Source organism: Brassica oleracea, chromosome C6, assembly GCF_000695525.1.
Source record: "Brassica oleracea var. oleracea cultivar TO1000 chromosome C6, BOL, whole genome shotgun sequence".
Taxonomy (NCBI): Eukaryota; Viridiplantae; Streptophyta; class Magnoliopsida; order Brassicales; family Brassicaceae; genus Brassica; species Brassica oleracea.
Genome location: NC_027753.1, coordinates 36099958 through 36123989, shown reverse-complemented (window position 1 = coordinate 36123989; position 24032 = coordinate 36099958). Strand labels below are relative to the sequence as shown.

General features: G+C 38.2%; 7 protein-coding genes across 8 annotated transcripts; 3 read left to right on the top strand and 4 right to left on the bottom strand.

Moving 5' to 3' along the window:
* The first annotated feature begins 557 nt into the window (after positions 1 to 557).
* LOC106298461 (chaperone protein DnaJ) lies at positions 558 to 2309 on the top strand. Of its 2 annotated transcripts, none has more exons than XM_013734593.1 (6): positions 558 to 926; positions 1066 to 1150; positions 1247 to 1317; positions 1541 to 1597; positions 1695 to 1889; positions 2064 to 2309. In XM_013734593.1, the coding sequence occupies exons 1-6, from the start codon at positions 837 to 839 to the stop codon at positions 2118 to 2120; spliced, it is 555 nt and encodes a 184-aa protein (XP_013590047.1). In that variant the 5' UTR covers positions 558 to 836; the 3' UTR covers positions 2121 to 2309. The 2 variants fall into 2 exon arrangements, with proteins under 2 accessions (XP_013590047.1, XP_013590048.1); XM_013734594.1 differs by having other exon boundaries at positions 559 to 926; positions 1695 to 1884; positions 2064 to 2275.
* Positions 2310 to 5001: 2692 nt separating this feature from the next.
* On the bottom strand, positions 5002 to 11146 carry LOC106300087. The gene is made up of 12 exons (XM_013736156.1): positions 10776 to 11146; positions 10640 to 10694; positions 10500 to 10564; positions 10341 to 10424; positions 9854 to 9934; positions 9422 to 9559; positions 9234 to 9332; positions 7806 to 9154; positions 7337 to 7554; positions 7115 to 7260; positions 6957 to 6995; positions 5002 to 6871 (listed from the first exon to the last, which is right to left on the bottom strand). The coding sequence occupies exons 1-12, from the start codon at positions 10902 to 10904 to the stop codon at positions 5231 to 5233; spliced, it is 4044 nt and encodes a 1347-aa protein (XP_013591610.1). The 5' UTR covers positions 10905 to 11146; the 3' UTR covers positions 5002 to 5230.
* A 178-nt stretch (positions 11147 to 11324) lies between these two features.
* Positions 11325 to 12913, top strand: LOC106296549 (40S ribosomal protein SA). The gene is made up of 5 exons (XM_013732699.1): positions 11325 to 11572; positions 11725 to 11987; positions 12065 to 12262; positions 12352 to 12559; positions 12646 to 12913. Exons 1-5 carry the CDS (start codon positions 11437 to 11439, stop codon positions 12717 to 12719), a joined length of 879 nt encoding a protein of 292 aa, XP_013588153.1. The 5' UTR covers positions 11325 to 11436; the 3' UTR covers positions 12720 to 12913.
* A 1832-nt stretch (positions 12914 to 14745) lies between these two features.
* LOC106299615 (ethylene-responsive transcription factor ERF073) lies at positions 14746 to 15525 on the bottom strand. Its single transcript, XM_013735679.1, has one exon. It carries the CDS (start codon positions 15517 to 15519, stop codon positions 14746 to 14748), a length of 774 nt encoding a protein of 257 aa, XP_013591133.1. The 5' UTR covers positions 15520 to 15525.
* A 2128-nt stretch (positions 15526 to 17653) lies between these two features.
* LOC106298121 (MADS-box transcription factor 23) lies at positions 17654 to 18301 on the top strand. The gene has a single exon (XM_013734209.1). The coding sequence runs from the start codon at positions 17660 to 17662 to the stop codon at positions 18299 to 18301; it is 642 nt and encodes a 213-aa protein (XP_013589663.1). The 5' UTR covers positions 17654 to 17659.
* A 761-nt stretch (positions 18302 to 19062) lies between these two features.
* LOC106296808 (translation initiation factor eIF-2B subunit alpha) lies at positions 19063 to 21492 on the bottom strand. Its single transcript, XM_013733037.1, has 5 exons — positions 21055 to 21492; positions 20037 to 20189; positions 19827 to 19968; positions 19499 to 19740; positions 19063 to 19417 (listed from the first exon to the last, which is right to left on the bottom strand). Exons 1-5 carry the CDS (start codon positions 21466 to 21468, stop codon positions 19211 to 19213), a joined length of 1158 nt encoding a protein of 385 aa, XP_013588491.1. The 5' UTR covers positions 21469 to 21492; the 3' UTR covers positions 19063 to 19210.
* Positions 21493 to 22369: 877 nt separating this feature from the next.
* Positions 22370 to 23959, bottom strand: LOC106298748 (60S ribosomal protein L16-like, mitochondrial). Its single transcript, XM_013734896.1, has 3 exons — positions 23647 to 23959; positions 23156 to 23290; positions 22370 to 23061 (listed from the first exon to the last, which is right to left on the bottom strand). The coding sequence occupies exons 1-3, from the start codon at positions 23950 to 23952 to the stop codon at positions 22429 to 22431; spliced, it is 1074 nt and encodes a 357-aa protein (XP_013590350.1). The 5' UTR covers positions 23953 to 23959; the 3' UTR covers positions 22370 to 22428.
* Positions 23960 to 24032: the final 73 nt, after the last annotated feature.

Here is a 24032-nt window from a genome sequence, read left to right as displayed (position 1 = left end):
CGGTTTCAGTTTTTTGGTTCTAGAAATATAGGATCCAATAGTATAATTGATAGGATCCAAATACAAACCCAAAGGGAGCCTCATTTTTTTGGTTCGGTTCGGTTTGTATCCAAATAAATGTACTCATGCCTAGCTACAATTTTGAAATTTTAAATAGAATATTTTAGATGAGAAATATGTGAATATAATTTGTAAAGTTTTTTAGATATAAAAAAGATTTTTATAAATTAAATAAAATAGTTGTTTAAATTATATTAGTATCATTGATATTTTAATTTATATTTTTTTATAAATGAAAAAAAAAATATTCTTTGGATATTTTAATTTAATTATGTTTAAAGACAACTAACGCAATTATATTTTTAAACATAAAATAGTTGGCTATAATTTAAACCGCACTGCAGTATTTAATCCGTTTGTCCCGCACCGTTCAATCCGATGTTTTCATTCGGAGCGTTAGTAGTAATGGACTTTAATAAAGTTGCTGTAGGCTAAAAACGTGGATAAATATAAAAAGACAAGTAGTTCAAGTGGCGAGTTTCTCGATCATTCTGTGTTACTAGTTTCTCTCCAATATATAAAACAAATAAAAACCATATATTAGTATAACAAACACAAAGCACGATACCCCAAATCTCAAAAACTTCGCCGCTTCTCTTCTTTTCTCTTCTCTTCTTTCTCTTATTCCACGTTTGCATATCCTCTGCATCTATACACATTTATTTCGATCTTTTATTGTCTTGTTCCTTCGAATAACTCGCCAACTTGACCTTATTAACACATACTAAACGAGACCAAAGCTCTCTGCGTAACTCATTGTAGTATCATCATCATCAATGGAGAAGGAAGACTTGTACGCTGTTATGGATTTGAACAAGGAATGTTCACAAGGAGATCTCAGACTTTCTTACAAGAACCTTGCTCTGGTTACTTACAAAACTTTTCTCTCTTTTGATTCTTTTTCATATATGGTATAGTAGTAGTGCATGAATGCGATCCGGTTCTGTAAATTTTTGGTTAGAAACATTGAAATAATTGTTTTGTTCTTATTGGTTTGATGTGTAGAAATGGCATCCAGATCGGTTTAGTGAAGAAAATGAGAAAGACGAAGCCAATACGAAATTTCAATCCATTCAACGAGCCTATTCTGGTAAGTAATTTCACCATGGTTTACTTTTAAACCGGGTATGGACCGTATGGTTGTTGGCTCTTTCGGTTTAGGTAAATAGTGTTTTGTTGTCAACAGTTTTGTCGGATTCGAACAAGAGGATGTTGTATGACATCGGAGCATACGACAGTGATGATGACGACGAAACTGTAAGTTCTTAAATATTTGTTTACTTTACATTAAAACATAAATATCAATGTTCTCGGTGATTAAGTAGGGGATTACTGTTCAAGCGGAGCGGGATAGATTTATTAAATCGTTTTAGAAAAATCATTTAGACTTGATTTTCCGCATACACCCGTTTTGTAGAAAATTGATAAATATAGCATTTTCACACAATTTTTTTTCTTCTAATTTTGTTGCGTTGTGTAGGGAATGGCTGATTTCATAAATGAGATGGTGACTCTGATGGCTCAAACTCAATCTACGGTAATTGTCACTTGGTTACTAGTACTAATTGCTAATGTATCCTTCTATATACAATGATGGTTACTTATGGTGATGGTGGCTTTTACTTGGAACACAGGGAGACGAAACCTTAGAAGAATTTGAAAAGTTGTTTCAAGAATTGTTGATGGACGATGTGAATCAATTGAAAACTCCTTCATCTTCATTTCCGTATACACCATTTAGTGGCACGGTCTATGGCGATGATTTGTCAAATGATGATATACCGAACAAAGTTAACCTTGACAGTTATTGCTGTATAAGTTCTGGTGAGGTATTTTGATCTGCTATGTTCTCTAAAATGAATGAATATAAAATCCATTTAGGTGATAATGTACTATCGTAGTTGTAGGATATCTAGAAACTTGTTAAAAAGGAAGAAATGAAAATGTGTGTTTGTAGTTCGGATTGAATACGGATGTTGACACAGTTTATGTTTTTAATAAAGGTGAGTGGTCCATCGACGAGTTCCCGGGTTGGCAATAGAAGATCTACGAAGTACTAGAGCTTACTTTCTTTCTCTTCCTTTTTTTAGAATTTCACTAAATTAAATTTTCGTCGTCGTGGTACTGTAAAATATGATATGTAAATTTCTTTTTTTTTTAATATACAATATGTTTAATCTTCTAAGTCGTTTGAATATTGAATCTCAATTTTCAACTCGTATAATGCTCGGATTGTATCAATTCATACTAGACAATTGAATAACTGTCTTGATACAGTAAGAAAATTATAGTCTTGTAGTAAAAAGAAAACTAAGACGTGGAATCTGTCGGTCTTATATGTTCGATTTTTGTTTGTTATGAATTAAGTTACTGCTGTTTGATCAGACAAAATTGACGCGACATTTTAGGGTTTATTAGCAAATCCAAAACCGAACTGGTTGTCCATATTAGCATCTTGGAGATTAGTCGGGCATTGTAGTAAATATTCTCGATCAACAAAAACACATGAGAATTTACTAAAACTTTTAAGCAAGAAAAAAAAAACATGAGACAATGTACAAGCCAGATAAATTGGCTAGCAATAAGTTGGCAGAACTAAAAAGGCTTTGTCGGAGACAGTGGGCACCACCAAGTTGATGCAAAATAGATAGCTCGAAGTTGTGGTGGATCAAATGAGACGATATGAGTGAGAGATGTTTGGTTGCAACTAGGAGTATCTTTTCTTCACTGTAGGGTAAGGTCAATAACGTTAGGAATAGGATATTTTTGAAGGAAAGTGGGACCGGGGACAAAAGCTACTCAACTTGTCATTTGTTTTCTTTTAGACATGCGACTATGCTAGTTTTTTTTTTTTTGTCAACCGACTATGCTAGTCTTCTCTTCCCTTCTTTTCTCTTCTGAATATATATTATTTAATCTTTATTATACCCTAATTGATAATCGACGCACATGCGTAGGTGAATTCTTATAATAATGTTTGTTTATGAAATGATTTTAACATTTTGAAACATTACAATCTTTATCGATTATAAAATGATGAATATAAATATTAGTTTCTTAAATATATCATCGTTGTTGAAAAGTTAACGTATTATATATCTTTTTAATTATTTTTAAGACTTCATATGCACAAAGGGAAATTAAGTTTTACGGTTGACACAAATCAACAAAACCAAATAGGCAACATCGATTGTATAATGACGAAAGGAGATTAGGTTTTTTGCTCTCGATTTGTTTAGTATTGACTCTCCATAAGTTATTTTATTTTCTACTTATATAGAATTGTGCTTTCTTGTTTCAATGATATGAGTTAAGTTTTTTTTTTAACTTCTTTTATGAATTAAGTGAATTACATAAAGTGTCAGTTAAAAAAATTGACTTTTGTAAAAATTAGTTTCACTCCATATACATATCTAAAATCAAAATTTTGGAAAAAAATCACCTGCAAACTATATTAACAAGTTAGTGTTCAAATCTAATATATCAAGCTGTTATAGAATATAAGTGCATGCTCGAAATATAAATGTTTGTCTAGTATATATTCACCAGTTTGGTATAAAAGTCATCTAATTAGAACAACAAAACAAAATACTTATTTCACCAATTCGGGTAATATCTGTATCCGAACGAATATTATCCGAACCCGAATGTATATCCGAAGATAACCAAACATAAGTATAGTTAACTCTATATTTCTAATTTATTTCTCTCGTTTTATTCAAAATATTTATATTAATGATTCTTATTGCTCAAAAATAGATAATATACATATAATTATGGACAAAATCATTTGCTATTCACTTAAAATACATATCAAGTTCTTGTTTTTTGCATTACCAAAAGTTGCATCTAAAATTTCAAACCAACAACTAAATTAGTGTCTTTCTATTTTTAAAGTTTCATCTCCAAACCTATTAATAGTTTAATATTTTAATTTTGGTTTTTAAAACAGCTAAGTTAAAATATATTTTAAATACAAAAAACTTAAACAATGAATAATTTATCTATTTTTTCTTCAAAATTTAAATACCCGATCCCGACCCAAAATATCTGAACCTGAACATAAAATACCCGAACGCAACTCGAAGCATATAAATACTCGAACGGATTCTATACTTTTATACTGAAATATCTGATGCAAACCCGAACGTGTATCCGAATGCCCACCTCTATGATATATGATCATTTGTATCTTGTTTGAACAAAAAAAAAGTTAAATCATTGATCGCAAATTTTTTAATGTGGGACTTTTATTTTTTTTAGTAATTTATAGTCGTTTAAAAAAATTCAAAATATAAAATATAAGAAAAAATCTAATTTTTTATTATATGCTTAATGTGTGATTGTTTAATTTCTTTTAATAGTATTAAATTAAACAAAAAGAGAGAGGTTAGAATTTTTTTTTATCAAATATGTATTATTCATAATCATTAATTATCATATATATGTTAACCATATTAGGTAATTCCGTAACTTTTATCTAAGGAAAGAAAAAATATTCTTTTGTACACTATTAATTAATTTGATAGTTAATTTAATAAAAAGTATAGTATATGTTTATATGGACTAATATATTTTTCTAACAATTCTAAGAATCATTCTCGTGGTGTCTCCAGGATTAATATATATAATATATAGGGGATTTGTAAATTACTAAAATCATGTTATCCACTACTATAACTTTATGTGGACTTTATGTGGCAAACAAAATTACAAGTTGGATAAAATGTATTACAAGTTGGATAAAATGATATTACAAGTTGGATGAAGTGATGCATAATTGTGTTTTATTTTGTTACCAAGTTGATAATTATTGGTGGCCCTCCTACACTGAATCTGATTCATTACATTTTCTTTTCAACTTGTGCGTAAAACCGCTGGCTCATGTTTCGGTGAATTTGCTTCACAAATCATGAAAATTATATAATGCTGCTTAGACCCGAATGGTGGTGATACATCTTATTGGAATCCTATAATCATATCCTGAGAGACGAAGATATTCGAAAACAAAATCTCCAAATAGCCTGAGCACAGAGGATTCTCTACAGGCACATGCCACGTAGCTAATTTTTAATTTCCAAAGCTTATTTAATGTACATCACTAAGTCAAATTACACAATTCATGTTTTGAAGATCCATGACTTTTAGTACCAATCATTAGGTTTCTTGATTACGGGTTATTACCAGCAGAGTTGCTCTTGGGACCTTGAAGCTCCATTGGGGAATTGGTGATGCTACCACCAGATCCATGTGTCTGAGAACTTAGCTGGGGACTCGCTGGACAAGCCTCTAGGTTGCTTGTGCTCATGGGATGCATCGTACCCGAGCTTATCTGAGGACTCATAGGAGTTCTTGGGTTCATTTGCTGGGGACTGAGTGGAGTTCGTGCGTTCATTTGCTGGGGACTCATTGGAGTTCTCTGGCTCATTTGCTGGGGACTCACTGGAGTTCTCTGACTCATTTGCTGGGGACTGGACATTTGCTGCTGCTGCTGCTGCTGGGTAATTCCAGCTGATGGTGAACTTACTTGGGGTGGTGACAGCACAGATTGAAGAGGGGAGGCTGTTGACTGTTGCTGCTGCTGTTGTGGCTGTTGAGGCAGCTCATGTTGTTGTAGCTGCTGCTGTTGCTGCTGAGACTGAACTAACTGCTGTTGCTGCTGAGGCTGAGCTAGCTGCTGAAGTGGTTGGGACTGAGCTAGCTGCTGTAACTGTGGTTGCTGCTGGAACTGTTGTTGTTGGGGTTGTTGCTGCTGCTGCTGGAGTTGCTGTTGATTCATGTACATATTCATTCCAGGCATCAGCTTAGGTGGGCCCATGTTGCCCATAGCAGCAGCTCGCTGCAGGGTAGCTCGATTTAATATATTCTGATCCATCATGGAAAGGCCAGCTGAGCTGGGGTGCATCTGCCTGGCACCTGACATGCCGCTTATCCCGGCTTGGGGAGCACCCATCACACCTCCTCGGCTCGCTAACCTAAGATTTGCAAGTACAGCAGCGCTCTGGTGTGGTGGTAATGCACCAGATCGGATTTGCTGGCTTATAACATTCAAATTTGAAGCTGGATGATTCATTGGGTTCTGGCCCATATTGCTGATGCCAGGACCAGACATCGATGATGACATTCCGCTTCCTCCAATCCCTCTTCCTGCCATGTTCAATTGGTTGCCAAAAGCTCCAAGCGCAGCCATATTGTTCCCCATGCCTACACCTGATCCTTGCCCCATCAATATCTTTCTCTGAATTGCCTGCTGCTGCTGCTGCTGCTGCTGTAACATCTGCAATTGATAAGGTGAGTACTTGTTCGCCATCTGACCACCTGGCTGCATGCCAGAGCTCTGGTTCATCGAGTTGATAGCTGATAGCGGATTTGTAGGCATATTCATAGATGCTCTCTGCATTTGCGGATTCTGCTGTGTAAACATGGACTGTTGATTTTTCTGCTGTAGCTGTGACAGTAGCGCCGCCTGTTGTTGTGGGTCAAGCTGTTGTGGTTGCATAGGCATGGAGCCACCAGACAACAGTCCTTGCGACATTTGCATGGCTTGAGAATTTGCCGGAGGGAGCATCCTTGCATTTGCATGAATATTCTGGGTCGAGTTTATAGGCGCATTTCCAGTAGTCCCTTGTTTCGATGCTTCACTGGGCGCTTGTCCAACAGCTCCATCTCCATTCTGTTGCATATCATTTGCAGAGTTACCTCGTGGGAAACCATTCCCAGCATTCGGTTGGCTGCTGCTTGGGTCAGCATCACCACGATTTGACTTTGCCTGAATATGTTCTTCCATGAGGTATCCTTCACGGGACATCATCTGCATAAACATATAAATCCATCTGTGAGCAGCGTTCCTTTAGAACCAGGAAGGTGACATAAACAATTCAGAATTCGAGAAATACCAGTGATTTGAATTCAGCAGCAAGTAGATCGGCGATGTGCTGTGAAAAAGTGATGAATATAAGTCAGTATTACATTGAATGCAAGTTGAAGATATATAGCTGATCTATATAGAATGTAGGGAGAGTTCGATAACTGCTAAAATTTCCGGACAACTTACAGTATTTGGCAACACTAAAAGATGATCTTCAGACGGACAAGTATCACCATCATCTATGTCCCCTTGATACCATGCTACTGTCCCGTCGGGCTTCTCTGACATCACCAGTCTTGTTCTTATTCTAGGGACGAGGGAGGAAACATTACCTGAAAAGATGGAGTCAGTCAAGCAAATAGAGAAAAGTACAAATCGCCATATATCTGGTTAGAACAGAAAAGAGACCTTGCATTACACGGTCTACCCGAAGAAAGTTCATGACTCTTGTCTTGCAAGTATTCATACTGCCACCAAGAATAGATTTTGATAATACTTTGTACTCGTCTTTGAATTCCTCGTTGTTGGACAGCTTCGGTAAACAATCCATCAGGTACTGATGATCGTAAGAGCGAGGTCTCCGACAATACTCGTCCACCTTATGTTTTTTGCAGTTTAGTTGGTACCTAGAAATAGAACAAAACACCATTAATAAAAAAATCTAACGACATAGAACATCAAAAACTTGTTCGTGCACCAACAGATATAATTAATTTGTATAAAGATCTAGTGTAAAGCCAAAATCAGGAGAAGTATCACATGTGTCAAAATCATTAAAGGCTATTGGTTCGATTACTTGTTTCTCAGCTATACTAGCCGCAAGAAGAAGATTTTGATGGTAATAACCTCAATAAAACATGATTCATAAAAGCCATACCTTGCAGCAACTAGTTCAATTTTTGCGAATCTGTCGAGGATTGAGTGATCGCCCAAAGCTTGGGTTCCCACTGAAGAGCTCCTTGCATTAACTGGGACACTCATAGTCAGAGTATTGACACTAACAGGAGAACCAACGCTGGTCATAACTTGCGTCTTAGGAAGAGAATTTGTCCTACGTTTTGGAGCCATTTGGTGTTGCCTTTGCTGCATAGCATCATTACCACTAGAACCCACGGACTGAGCAGCACCGATAGGAATTGAAGTAACAGCCTTGTCCTTTTGAGCTGCCGCAACTGCTCCATAATGGGTCCCCATTGAACCACCAGAAAACTCTCCAGACTTCGATGAAAGCGGGGACTGTGGAGGAGCACCTGCTGATAAACGAGGGCTTTGAGACGATACCCTTCTACTGAATTGTTCTTCTTTTTTGAGGTCTTTTTCAATCTGCTGGCCTGGATTAGCATTCCAGGATGTCTGAGGGAAATTTGATCTGTTAAATACATTATGGGGCATCCTAGGCTGAATACGCGGATCCAAATCATTTGCATCGCTTCCCACTCCTGGCATATTGTTTCTGATATTACCATCAATTTTACCCGTCTCAAATGGCTCCTCTTTCGAAGTGTAACGCATTGGCCCCTGTTGTGAAGCTGGAAACTGCATGGGACCAGCTTCCTGATTCATAGCTCCTCCAATTTGCTGGGGTGAAAACCTCTGCATATTTGCATTTGGATATTGAATACTTCTACGGAGCATGTCTTGTTGTAGAAGCGCATTTTTCCAATTTGTATCGGTTCCATGAGGACCATCCATGCGTTGCCCTAACTGTTGCTGTGGAACCATATCAGGACCCATGTGAGAAACCCTTGTTCGCTTATTCAAACCAGGCATAGAAGACAGTTGTACTTCTTGGCTTTCTCTCTTTCTATGAAAAGATGGACCGGGGTTCATACTGTCAGAGGCATAAGGCAACATTGCATCTAGTCCTCCAGGCGAAGCTCCAGAGACACTGACAGCATTCGATCCTTGATCCTGCACGTTTCTAATATTTCCAGTTCCCATGTACCTTTGTTGCTGAGGTGGTACCAAAGGCAGTGGGGAAGTTGGCGCATCTTGCAAGGTCTGATTTCTTAATCCCGCCAGCATGTTCGTACCAGGATTTTGAATAGCCTGGTTGTGATGAGTTTGATGCATTAACAAATGTCCCTGCATATTTCCTCGCTCTGAACTTTCAGGAAGGCGATCAATGCAAACCTTTTTCCCATGAATCTTGTTCTGAGAAACGACTGTCACTTCTGTCATTTGCCTCAATCTCTTTCTCCGCAACGTAGAAAGAGACAAGTCGAGCTATGAAGCATAAACAAAATCTTTTTAGACAAGCAAGTGAGAAGAGAAGGCACAAGCAGTCTTTTTAACGAGATATTACCTTAGCAGACACAGGGTTTTCACTCAGCCTATCAAGTCTGGGTACAGGATCCAGACAAAGTTCAGGTTGTATGGCTTTTAATATTCTGGATTCCACTTCCTACAGGTAATGTAAGGATTAGTACAGAATAGTTTCAATAGTCAGATATTCAACCTTTAATGCACGACTAACAGTAAGTCAGAAACTACCATGAGATCACCGTATGTCCATGAGTTGTCTGACATTGATGGAATATCTTTTACCACATTCTCGAGTGACATCTTAAGGCGCACTTTATTTATCACAGGAGAGACTTGCTCTGGAGTATGCTTCCGATAGTCATGCACCTACAATAGCATGTACCAAAAATTAAAGAAAGCATGTTATGTAAGCTGATACCTGAGTAGTATGTTTTTAATTACTCCAACGTATTTCAGAAGTTCACTGGTAAACAAATTATGGTAATACAACTAAATTTAAGAACTTATGGAAGGCAATGCAGGAATTAGAACCATGGTAAATATAACTAAATTAAAGCCTTAGTTTCTGGGACGACCATGTGAGACTACTAGTTTACTTTGACTTGATGGCAGGTCATGGAAGGCTTAGGCTCAATTCAAATAGTACTGAAGATAATTCACCTCACATATGACCACCCCATCCACAAATTTGCACGGTATATCTTCCAAAATGTCCCCAGGAAGTCTACCAGCCTCAATAGCCTATAGCAACCACCAGAGGAAATAAAAACATACTCAGTGGAATAATAGCTACAAAAAGAATTTAACGAAATTCGAGCAAGTAGTGCAGTCAAACTTTAATTTGGGTTTACCGAGGGAAAAGAGAAACATCATCCTTACATATGCTAAACTTAAACGAAAAAAAAAACATTTGCACTGGCATAAGATCCCAAATGTTACAACTCAAAATAAATTCTTGAAAACAGACAGCCACAATAGAGATTTCACAAACTTCTTAAGCAAAAGCCTTAACCAACAACAACTAAGAATGCAGATCTAAGTGGCTCTAATTAATAATACAAACTCAAAAAACTTACTTTCCAAAGTACATTGTAATCATTCACCAAATATTAACTCCATTTTTATAAAAAAAAAAAAAAATATTTACCGAAAGTAGACTCTCTGCTGCTCTATCATACAGATGCAAGACCTTCGGAGCATCTCTAAACGATGTCTGCTGCACGGCCTGATTCTAAAAAAAAAAAAATCAAAAATTGTGAATTAATCATACAGAGACTCTCAGTACACATGAATCTCCATTACATACCTCAGAGGGTTTTCCAATGGAATACCCATTCGGATAGAGACTCAACACAAAGGAAACTTCATGATCTGCAAATAAAACCAAAAGCACCCAAATTTTAACATAGCTAAAAAAAAGCATGACTCTGTCAAGAAGCTGCTAACCTGGAGATACATGAAGCAAAGATGACTGCGAGAACCCAGAGCCCTCAACAACGGCCTGGAATCAAAACAATTGTTCACAGTGATGTAGTAATAACACAATTCCTCAAAATCAGAATTTTTTCATAGGTTACATTACCTTTGATTTAGCTGATAGAACGATTGATTTGGGATTCAGCTGTTCTGGAGATTCAGGAGTAGCCGATTCAGTAGAAGCCTTGGGGCGGAACTTTCTACCAGTCCTCGATATCTTAAACGTGACGCCCATGATGAGCTCTCTCACCAAGAAGATCGAATCTCAAAACCGTCTGGGTACTTGCAACAAAACACGAATTTGAATGAAATTGAAACCTTTATGAGCTCGATTTTTCAGAGAGGATCGTGATACAACTCCAATTGCGTTCGAATCGGATAGAAAAGGAGAGGATTCAAAGATCATTAGGGTTCTAAACTTCTATAGGTTAGAGAGATAACACAGAGATAAGATCTTTGCTGACTGGGGCGAGCAGAGAGATGATGATAATATACAAACTGAATCTGTAATCTGAACCGAACCAAAATTAGAAAACCGGAAATAGTTAAAAAAAATACAAAACCGGAAACTAAACCGGCGATTATAAATCCGATTCGATAAAACCGTATGTTAAGGACGAGGGTATAACAGACTTTTACACACACAAACTAGGGTTTCCGCTTCATATATTGCAGCCACTTAAAAGCTTCCTCCTCGCCTCTCTCTCTCTCTCTCTGTCGTGTAATTTTCAACACTTGCAGAAGAAGAAGAAGAGATAAAACGCAAAATGGCGACTAACGGATCTGCTCAGCTTTCCCAGAAGGAGGCTGACATCAAGATGATGTGCGCTGCTGAGGTTCACCTCGGAACCAAGAACTGCAACTACCAAATGGAGCGTTACGTCTTCAAGAGACGCAACGACGGTAAAAAATGTTTCACTTTCAAGTAGTTATGATTTAGAGCATTGAGATCTGTTTTTTTTTTATTATTATTTTGGTTCCGACAGCTGTTAGTTTTAGTTTAGGTTTGGTCGGCTCGGCTGATGTTTGTAGTATCTGTTTGTTTTACTTGTCAGGGATTTACATCTTTAACCTTGGCAAGACATGGGAGAAGCTGATGATGGCTGCACGAGTCATCGTTGCTATCGAGAACCCACAAGACATCATTGTGCAGTCAGCTAGGCCCTATGGTCAGAGAGCTGTTTTGAAGTTCGCTCAGTACACTGGAGCCAACGCCATTGCTGGAAGGCACACTCCTGGTACATTCACCAATCAGATGCAGACTTCGTTCAGCGAGCCAAGGCTTTTGATTCTCACTGATCCACGTACCGACCACCAGGTATAGTCAAGTTTTGGCGACTGTTGAGTCTTTTTCCTGATTGGTTTTCTCTTAACTTGGGATCTTGTGTGTTGCAGCCTATCAAGGAAGGTGCTTTGGGAAACATTCCAATCATTGCTTTCTGTGACACTGACTCTCCCATGAGGTTTGTTGACATTGGTATCCCCGCCAACAACAAGGGAAAGCACAGCATTGGTTGTCTCTTCTGGCTTCTTGCTCGCATGGTCCTTCAGATGCGTGGAACCATTCGCCCTGCTCAGAACTGGGACGTCATGGTAAGAAGAGGCATAGAAGTCTGTAATTTCATTTCTTGCGTTCTTGTTTGGTGTTTTTGACTTCTTTATATGTTGTTTTGTTGGTACAGGTTGACCTGTTCTTCTACAGGGAGCCCGAGGAGGCCAAGCCAGAGGATGAGGATGAAGTTGCACCTCAGGCTGAGTTTGGATTACCTGCTCCTGAGTATGGAGGTGCAGACCAGTGGACCACTGCTGCTATCCCTGACGCCGCATGGCCTGGAGAAGCTCAGGCGCCGATCTCTGCTGCTCCCGCCGCTGGTTCATGGAATGATTCCGGTTAGTCTTGACATATATAATAATCCTATCTTGCCCCTTTTTGGTCTTGACGAGTATTAATTGTTGGTCTTTGTTTTATTTTTCAGCTGCTCCAGCTGCAGCAGAAGGTGGATGGGACGCGGCTGTGCCACCCACAACTGCAGTGACCAATTGGGAATAAAGTTGATAGCCTTTACAATAGCTAAATGGCTATAGACCTGTTTTTTTTTGTTACTGCTGGGATCGAAGAGTTCACTGTTTTTCTTTTTTTCTCTTGAGACAAGACACTTTAGATTACTCTGTTTTGCTCCTTTTTTGTTGTTGAATGGAATCTCTATTTATCTCTTGCGCTTTATCACAAATACAGATTGGTTCTTTGCCCAATATATCGCAAAATAATGAAATCAAATCAAAAGCTTTTTGATTAAATCTGGTTTCTTCTATACTGCAATAGTCAGGGTAATGATTAGCCATTAACATCCTATCAAACCTTCAATGGTGGTAAAACAGTGTTCCTGAACGAGTATCACTAGTGCCATGTTGTCCGAATGGTGTGATGGTAGATAGAGAGTTTACAGGCTGTTTTGCTAGTACTTAGGATCACAGTGGAAGACAGTTTGAAGCTTTTTCCTTGGATATGCTTTGGCGGCTATGTGATAACGAGAAATGAGCTGATCTATAAAGACGTGCAGTTTTATAAGTTTTATGTACAAGAAACTAGCATGGGCATTTCGGGTGTCGGTTCGGATATTTCTAGGGGTTAGAGGATCTATTTACTACTTGATCTATTTTCGATTCAAGTTTGGTTCGGTTTGGATAGTAAAACTAGGAACCAGAAAACACCTGGAAAAAATTCGGTTCTCATTTGGTTCAGGTTCGGTTATTTCGAGTAGTTCAAGTAATTCAGATAAAATATCAGGTATTTAGGGTAAAATATCAAATAATTAGAATGATTTGGATAAAAATCTCCGATGTTTCCGATTACTTTGGATATTTCTGATAAAACTATCCATATATTTTCGGAAAGTTTCGGGTAGTTCGATACTTTATAATAATTTAGTTTTTTTTTTAAATATTTTTGGATACTTTTAAAAGATTTTATAAATATATATTCAATTATATTATATGTATATAATAATTTTTTTATATATTCGGGTACCCGTACGGTTATCGGTTCGGTTATTTCGGATATAGAAATATAGAAACTATTTGGGATTTGAGGGTTTCGGGCTAGTTTCGGTTTCGGGTATTTCGGTTCGGTTCTTCGGTTCCGGTTTTTTTTGCCAAGGCCTACAAGAAACAAATGAGAAGGCCATGGAGCATATGGATTCATCATGGATAGCAAGCTTAGTGCACTAGAAGGATCAGGTGATTTGTTGAAATGCAATGTTGATGGGTCATGGAAAAAAAAGATGGAGAGATGTATGGTACTACGTTGAGTCCTATGGGACGGTTTGGGACAAAGTTAAATGGATTTGAGGTCGTGCCACATGTCATAGCAAAGCTTGCGATGGACTCTGATGACTTCAAGGTGATGTTGTGGCCTAGGGGTGAGCATTTTGCTATATATCCGAATCCGACCTAAAAAATCCGAACCGACGTAGTAAAATATCCGAGCAGGTATTGAATTAGGAGAGTTTGGATATCCAAACCCGAATTGATATCCGAAGATAACCGAACATATGAATATTTTATCTATATTTCAAGTTTACTTCTCTAATTTCATTCAAAATATTTATATTGATGATAGTTTAATCTATTAAATTTTTTAAAAAAAAAACAGGTAAGTGAAAAGTATATATTTTAAATACAAAAAACTTAAACAATGAAGAATTTAATTTTTTTTTTCAAAATTTAAATATCCGAGCCCGACCGGGTTCTATACCTCTATACCGAAATACTTTAAATTCGAAATACCTGATCCTAACCCGAACGGTATCCGAACGCCCACCCCTATGGCCCATTGTGTTGCCAAACATACTTCGATTCTTACTTTTTACAAGTTTAGATCTTTTGTACTGCAATGGATACAGTCGCTAGTCGATGTTGAAAAGCCGGAAAACAAGGCATTTCTTTTAGTATTTACAAGAGAGCAGAACAAAACAAATTCAAGAGTTACAAGACACTAATACACAAACAGACCAAGAACTCATTTGCACAAAACGGAACACCAAAGACTCATGTCGTTTATACAATAAAAACCCCCTTCAAGACCAAAGATCCATGACATTGACTTCATCTAAGAGACTACTCAAAGACGTCAAGGAACCACAGTTTCCCCCCTCCATAAACGGCGTCTGTAAGAAGCACTCCGTCTGGTTCTCAAAAGCCAGAAGCTCATCCGAAAACAAACCATCCACGTCCCCTTCACAATCATAAGAACCTCTCTGTCTCTTCTCCGCATCATCGCCCATGACAATAACATCTTCAAGCCATTGCGTGTCGACCTGACTCGCGTCCGCGTTATTATTCTCCTCCCACAAGAAATCAAAATAGCCACCACCAAGATCATCACCTTCATGCTTCTCTTCTATCTTCTGAACCTGTGGCCGCTGTGTTGGTGGTGGTGAAGAGGCTTTACGCTTTCTAGATGATGATGCTGGAGACTCGTTAGGGAAGTTGAGTTTAGCTTTAACTCCTCGGAGCCTCTTAGCTTCAAAGTCATAAGCTCTCGCAGCATCTTCTGCAGTGTTGAACGTCCCTAGCCAAACTCGAACTCCTTTGATCGGGTCGCGAATCTCAGCCGCCCATCTTCCCCATGGCCGTCTCCTGATTCCTCTGTACTCGCTACTAACACTCTTCTTCTTCTTCTTCTTCTTCTTCCTCATCCTCCCATCTTCTCTTTTCACACCTAGCCATGGATAATACTGAGAATCTCCCTCCAAGTCGTCGAGTGTCAGGTCAACGACGTTGTCGCTTCTCCAGGAAGGCTTGCCAGCTCCCGGCGCTATGTAATCGGAAATTACTGCTCCTCCACACATTTTGCTCAAGACTTTTAAATAAGGGTGTGAGTTAAAAGTTTTTCAAAGTTTTGGGGTTCGAAATATAATATCTCTCAAATGTTGAATGTGGTTTGCTTTGAAGCTGCAATACTCTCCTCTTTTATATGCAAAATGACCACGCGTGTTTCATGGAATGACAATTGGGCCAAATTTGAATATTAGCTGATTTACTTTTTTACCCTTGCATAGCTTTGTTGTAGATTTTGAAATATTTACAAGTTGGCTGCTGCTGTAATGAATCTGGTATTAGATGGGATATGAATCGGATTATTAATCTTTGGTATTCGATCTTATCTATAATCATCATATCTTTTCATTAATGAATAATATATTCGTATATTGAAGAATTTTTTTTCTTTTAAGCCTCTTTTGATCACAATATATTTGAGTTTAATGACGGTGATTTCTGTCTACCCAATTTAATGCATCGTTTAATATTCGTTCTTGATTTCTATGTAATTTTGACCTATTGCTGTGGCCAAGCATATGATAAGCTCTATATAGATTTCTACGAATTTTTCCATTTAGTACAATATTTTTAATCATATTTGTTCACTTTTTCTAAAATTCTTATTGTAAAATTTTCTTGTATATTGGTTCGGGCTTGTTTTACTTATCCGTGTACCACCACCTCTCAGGAGGTCGCCATGGCTTTTGGACTAGTCGATGTGAGCTACAACTTGATAAATAAAATATAAACATTAATTAATCATAGTGTAATACGAGTTATTAACCTAGCTATAGGGGTATGTCGTTATTAAATATGGCATTAAATTTTGAAACCAGAAGCAGTCTTTAATACTGACGAACTGAACCACGGTTTTCCCCACTAACCATTTTCAAATCTAAATTAATCTATCAACTTTTCTTTGAATCTTTTACAGCAAGATAATCAGTATATATTACAGTTGTATATATGTGTGTGTGTGCGCACGTATGTATGTGTGTGCGCACGTATGTATGTGTGTATAATAGTGTATTGTTGAGTGATAAATAAAAGGCTATAGTTGCTCATAAAAAAAAAAAAAAAAGACTATTTGATATACTGAGCGTGAGCGGAAGATTAGTTAATTAAGCGGTAATTAAGGGGTTCCGAATCTAATGGCTCCGATTCACTGGAAAATAACGATTTAAGGTCAAGCAGGTAACGATGGGCATCATCTAGACTTTACGGTGGTTCCGTTTCGGCTCAAAACCGTAGAAAATGAAGATATTCCAAATGGTTGTTAGTGAGATAACGATTAATCGAGTAGTGGTGAGTAGAATTAGAGGTATAGGAATAACTTGTTTCTCTTAAATTTAGTAAAGACACAAAATTTCATATTTCGTTTAGAAATTCAAAAAAAAAACATCAGAATTAGACTATTAGTGGGATCTTTTTTCTATTATTATTATTCAATTAGTGATTTTTTTTTTTAAATGTCAAATTCCACCATGTTTAATTTATTCTTCTATTTGTATAATCATTTGTATAAAAAGTGTCAAATTACTCATTTCTTTTATCACACTGATGCTATGCCGAGTGGTAGGTTGGATAATTAAATCGATTACAACTTCTTGAACAACGTTTAGCTAAGTTTGATTACGAATGAGTACCTCGATTTTTCAGTAAAATCCAAATTTATTCTATAACTTTCACGTATATTTTACACCAAAAAAAACTTTCACGTATATTTGGGGTTTGACTAACTTTGACTAATGTATTTAAGTGATACATTGTGATTACGGCTAAGATTGGTATCTATTTACAAATCCTCAATTAAAATTTACTGGACCGTACATATACTAGCTAGCAATCACCCGTAGTTTCATTAACACGCAAAATTGAAAGTAGCGTATTTCGTAAATCTAGGAAATAATAGGATATTACAAATTAGATTGAAAGGGTTAAGTTTCATTTTATGGAATCTTTCCATAATAATGAAATTATTATTATGACGAGCATTTAACACCTCAAATTAGCATAAGTATAATGAAGAGACAAAAACTTCCTTAACTGACTTCAAACTATATATAAATAAATGTCGGAGTATTTTTTTCCTTAAAGAAGTCTTTTATTTTTGTAACTAGGGTTAACTCAATATTTTTGTGATCTCCTCTCTCATCATTGCTCCTCACCATGGAGTATGGAGAACGTTCATCAACCGCTTGCTTGCCGCTCAAGGAAGAAAAGCTCCAACAAAACCCTAAAACAACCAAAGGTAGACAGAAGATAGAAATCAAACAGATCAGCGAGGAGAGCAAGCGGCAAGTGACGTTTTCAAAACGCAGAACGGGACTTTTCAAAAAAGCGGCAGAGTTAAGCGTCCTATGCGGCGCACAGATCGGTATCATAACGTTTTCACGTCGCGGAAGGATCTACACGTTTGGTAACGCGGACACACTCGTTGAAAACTACTTGCGGAGGACGCCCGTGATGCTGAGGTCACATCCTGGTGGTGACATGGCAAACGAAGGTGAAGAGGTAGACGGTTTGAAGTGGTGGGAGAGGACGGTGGAGAGTGTGCCGGAGGAGGAGATGGAAGAGTACATGACGGCTTTGAATGGGTTAAGGGACAATTTATGGACGAGGATCTGTCAGCTGGGTGGTGATCAGACGGTTCAGATGAATGCTCCGGTGTTTCAGAATCAGATGGCTGAGATTGAATGGAAACTGACGGATGAGAATGTGACGGTTAGGAATGATCAAGGTCAAGCAGGTGACGATGGATACCTAGACGTTGCGGCTGGTACGTTTCTGTCTCAAATCCGTAAGCGATGAAGTGTTTTCTTGATATGTATTACACTTTGGTGTTATATTTATGTATTGTATGTTTATCTAAATTATTTACATTCGTTTAACTCATGTGTTTCACGTTTGATATGGACTCGTTTAGCTCAATTAACTCAGACGTTTAATATTGTTAAAATGTTACACAAAAGACCCTGTTATATTGTCCATTCTAAAGTAAATACTTGACACAACGAAGCTGTCTACAAAGGGAAAGGCGTTGGTTGGTACAGAGTCCCAGCTGTCAGACTTACCACTCTTCAATCTATATGATACCTTTCCTATAGTTAGATGAAGTACACGACTTTCCGTGTGCGTTCGGGGGATGCTCATTCAAGTGATGAGAGTCCATTCCTTGAATTCATAGCTTATTGGGATTCTCTAGAAATTGGTAGCTTGGAACAAGACAGACTCCCGAACTCCTGTTTGATTTATAGGTGTTCTAAAAATCAATATAGGCTACGTATAAGAGGCGTCTGTCTAGTTAGCAAATCAAATCTTAAATGAAACGATTTTTCAAGATTGATTTTTTAAAAAATTGATCAACTCACTCGAAAAATACTGCTCACCTAATCAATAATCTCGTATAAAATGCATATCTAGCACCTAGGTGATCCTTAAACATTGGATTGTTGTGTCATATTTGACTAGACGAAGATACATCATGGACAAAACACTAACTCGACTAGTCATTAAAACGTGGGACTTCGGTTCAGACACCTCAATTAACAAAAGAAAAAAAAACGACTCCAAAAATAAACAGCTAGGCTGTGTTTTGGTCCATTGTCCATTATACAAAAATGGAAATAAGGTTTTTGCATGAAAAGCATATGATCTTAGACCATCTTTAAAGTGGAAGCAAAACTGAAAAGTAAGAAGTTATTTAATTAGGAGTGACAATTAGAGATAGAGTTGAATAAGCTCATCGCTAACAACAGAGGGAGAAAGAACACCAAGGTCCGTGAAGAGTAGCGTTAGGTACTGTGGCGGAGTATAATCTCTAGCCGATCTTTCTACTTCCACCTTCACCGGAATCTTCACACCAAACTCTATCGGTCTCAGCGCCGGTGCCATGTCCTTTTGGTCTAATGGGTAAAGCCTAGCAAACTACAAAACACAAAACAACTTTCATATGATTAAACTAGACTCTCTCCCTCTCTAGGATCTTTAATAACAAATCAAAATTACCTTGTAACTCTCAGCAGCAACATAGACCGGCTTGTTCATGCTGTGCGCCACGAGTGCAATCTGATAAGTTCCCATCATGTTGATGATACCTCCACTCTCCACAACTCCATCTGCCCCAACAAACACCATGTCCACCTCGTCCATGCTATACGCCACAGCTGAATCAAGCAGCAGCTTCACAGGAATGTCGAGCTTCGATAGCTCATTCGACAACAAAACTCCTGTTCCATCCGGCCTTCCCTCTATAATTCATGGAAAAGGTTCAATGACTAAGTTCCAATACAGCTACCGAGTGTGTCTATTTAAAAGACACAAAAGAGAGAGGAACCTGTGCAGAGAACTCGGAAGAGCTTGTTGTTCTGAGCAGCAGTCTTGAGTATCTCCAGAACAACTCTAGAGAGTCCATGAACCAATATGGTACAACCATCGAATATAAAATCTTGACTAAGCATTGCAATAATCTTACGAGCCTGCAACAAAGTCAACACCTTTCAGCTCTTCTTATTCTATTATGATGTAAAAAGAAAAAAAAAGTTACCTTGCAAGAGATTTCACCAAACTTCTCAGCCCTTTCAAGGAGACGAGACTTAGCTGAGTTAAAATCCTCGTACTCCAAAGCAGACGTCCTCGTCACGTATCTGATAAACAGATCGCATCCAGCAGTCAAAGAGATCGATGTCTTGTCCCATGACTAACAACAACAAAAAAAAAAAAATTAAAAACAGAAACACTAAAGTCTTTGTCTTTTTTTCATTACCAAAACAAGAAACGAATGAACAGACAGTGAATTAAAACACCAGGAGATTGATGTCTTGTCCCATGACTAACAACACTAAAGTCTTTGTCTTTTTTCATTACCAAAAGGGGTGGAGTTTAGGATTTAGGATTTAGGGTTTAGAGTAGGGTTTACGGTTTAGAAGTTTAGGGTTTAGGGTTTAGGGTTTAGAGTTTAGGTTTTAGGGTTTAGAGCTGGTGAGTGGGGTTTTGGAATAAGATTTCAGAAAAATAAAAAAAATTTATATTTTTCAAAACATAAAATGCTATTTTGGTCATTTTAATTTTTTAAGGACTATTTTTGTGACATAAACTTAAAAAAGTGTTATTTTGGAGATTTGCCCTTTGCATAAATAAAGAAGAGTTACTGCCCGTGTATCTAGCAGAGAAAGCAAGAACTTAAGAAAAACGATAGGGTCATGTTACTATTATATAGTACTATTGTTGAAGTAATTAGGGTTTAGATGGATTAGGGCTTTCTGTTTAGTATATTTAGGGTATAGTACTATTTTACTTAACCATTGTGGATTTAGAAACCAAAATTCTGTTAAACCAACTTGGTTTGTTTCTCAACAACGAAGCGACGCTATGGTCGACACCCAGTAAATAAGAAAAGCGAGCAAAGGCGGTCGACATGTGTACCTCGCAGTCGCATGGCCATGAGGGGTTCTGGCGTTTTGGAGATCGCCACAGGTCGCCACTCGCCATGGCGTTCAAAGCGGTCGCCATTTAAAACCAAGTTACCAAAAGAAAAACATGTAATGAAGAAGTTAAGTTTTCACCTTGAGTGTGTCGGAAGCTTTCTTGAGCTCAATCTCAAGCTCCATCATGGTGCTAGCCTCGCTCGCGCGTATAACCGCAGCTAAAGCTCTTATAGCCGCGACGGCTTCCGCCAGATCCGGCTGTTTCCTCCAGCCGTTGAACTCCTCGATTACATTGAAAGTCTTCTCCTTTCCGAGCTCGGCGACTGATGAGTCGGGATGCTCCTCGCCGGAGACGCCGCCCACGGCGGCTTGAGCTTGGGCTAGCCAGTCGCTTGTGATGACGCCGTGGTGAGCCGCTCGGGTTTGGTAGTAAGCGGAGATGGCGTCAGGGTTTTGGAAAGGGGCTCGCGTGGTGTTGTCTGCCATGGGAGGTGAGTTCGAGGTTCGTCGCCGTTCGTCGTCGAGGATGAACGACGCTGATCTTCTCCACATTGCTTTTGTCTTTTCGATTTTTAGGAAAAAGAAAATTAAAACGTCGCTTTCTCGAGAAAAAAATGTTTTATTCAGTTCTGGGTCAGATTATCCATATTAGGCCCATTAATAAGCCAATGATTATTTTCGATTCTTCATAGTTTTTTTTTTTGAAGATGCATCGTATAGTTGTAGGAGCTAAGTAACACCTTTACGTCATCGTATAATATCTAATTCTATTAGATATGATCAACAGCTCCACGGATGAGGATTCCACGATAAAGTCATCTCTGAAACACTTGGATCGACAGACGGTTCTGCATGTACGACATCTTCGATGGACATGCTCTCTGCACAGCATACGACCACAACGAACGGCTCTGCCAACAGAGTAAATACTCTGGAACCTCCAATAAGCTTCGCATCATATAATCTGCAAGAAATTGTATAGTATAGGAATCGAATCGTAAAAACCTTTAAACTTTAACCAATAAGCTACAGTGCTTCTACGGCTTGTCAGAACTTAATCAAGAGACTTTTTGGATAGCAAACTATATATGTTTGAGTTAAAGAAAGAAAGAGAGATTGAAACTCTTGTATATTAGTGTTGTACGTGATCTAGTTTGACTGCTGTCCCACTAATCTTAATTTTTCTACAATTGTGTATCAGATGGTGAGGATAATCTAATGATTTTTAGGCCATTCACTGTATGATTATTCCTCACTTACACACACATTCATTCACACGTATTAGCCATAAACATATATACAATACTTGCTTAATATAGAGCTCTCAAAGACAAAGCCAATAAGACCTTCGACCAGTACATATTCCATTGAATTGATAACTAGCTCATGTTGTGATGAATACATGCTGCATTCAAATATCATTTCTTGTCTCCCTTCTTTTATTGAAAGTAAAAAAAAAAAACTGTTTATCAAGAAAAATAAAACTTACAATCTTGTCATCCTCCAAGAATGTTATATAGTTTTTTCATTAAAAATGAACTGAGTCTTTATAGGCATTTTGGAAGCACCTACTGTAATAGCTTTTCTAGCTACACTTTCGGGCACACCAGCCATCTCATAAAGAATCTTACCTGGCTGAACCACAGCCACCCAATACTCCTGAGGTCCTTTCCCACCACCCATACGTACCTCGCACGGTCTCCCCGTAACCGCCTTGTCTGGAAACATACGTATCCAAATCTTTGCGCTGCGCGGTACGTGTCGCACCATCGCTCGTCTTGCTGCTTCCATCTGCCTAGACGTGATCCAGGCCGGTGCAAGTGTTCGAAGCGCGTATCTTCCGAAACAGATACGATTATCGCCTGAAGATATACCTCTTAGTCTTCCTCGGTGGTGTTTAGGGAACTTGCTACGTTTCGGAAACAATGTGCCGGAGGAGCCCTTGCCGCCGCCGGCGCTCTTGGCGGGTTTCTTTTTGGAGCTCTTGGAGGAAACCTTTTTGGCACTCTTGGCCGCGGGTTGCTTGGCGGCGGCTGGACTCTTACCGGAGCTGCTGTGCATCTCTCTGTGACGATTCACTGCGGCTGGAACCTTGTTTTCTTGTTGCCGAAGGATTGTGTGTCTGAAGTGCCATGTTCCAGGAACCTAATTAACCACAGTGAATGTAAAAACAATCAGTTTATATTTTTTCAAAAAAAAAACATGTACGTTTTGTGAAGTTTTTTTTTTTGTTTTTTACCTGTCCGAAGCGAGGGCTTTTGCAGTAGAAAGCATCTGGTGTGGTCTTTGAAGGTTCGGCTGCCTTTTGAGGAAGATTAAAACCATCACGGGATTCTATTTCAGCTGCAATTGTGCGATGCAAACCCTTGACACCCTGAGGCATAAGAGTCATTCAATGATAGGGGTTTATGACTCTAAATAAAGAGTTTTTATGATAGGTAACAATATCAACAGTTAACTATCAACTCTATGATACTCACAGATTATGTTCATGATTTCACTAGACAGAGCACATGTAAACAAAATCTACAATGATTAAAAGTGACTCATAAAAAGAAATGACATAGGCGAAGTGGAAGTGACTCATAAGAAGATATGAAACGAAATCCACTGAAAAAATAAAAACTTTAACCTAATTTGAAACAGTTCCAGATCAATCCAGGAAAATTAACACACAAAAAACCACAATTTTAAAACAGCAACCGGATGAATCAAAGTTGAGAACACCACCTTCGGATTGATGGAGACAAGAAGAGATGAAGTGGAATCAGAAGCAGACATATCCAAAGTGGCATACAAGAAACGAGACAGAGTAAGAAGAGGAGATGATGCTGACGAAGATGGAAGAAGAGAGAGTAAGCGTCGGCTTGTGTGAGGTTGACGACGAGTTTGGTCGGCGAGGGTTTTAGCGTGGTTGATCAAGAATGTCCGCATCTTGAGATCAGGACGTGCTCTCCAAGCCCTAAGGTAAAAAAAAAAATTAATCGCGAGGACGAAGGGTCCCAATGGTACCACACTGACTGCGTCATACCCCATTTTTGTATCAAATCTTAACACGATACAAAATAAATTCAAGATATTATCATTCAAATAAGTTTTTTGTTCTGTTTTATTTG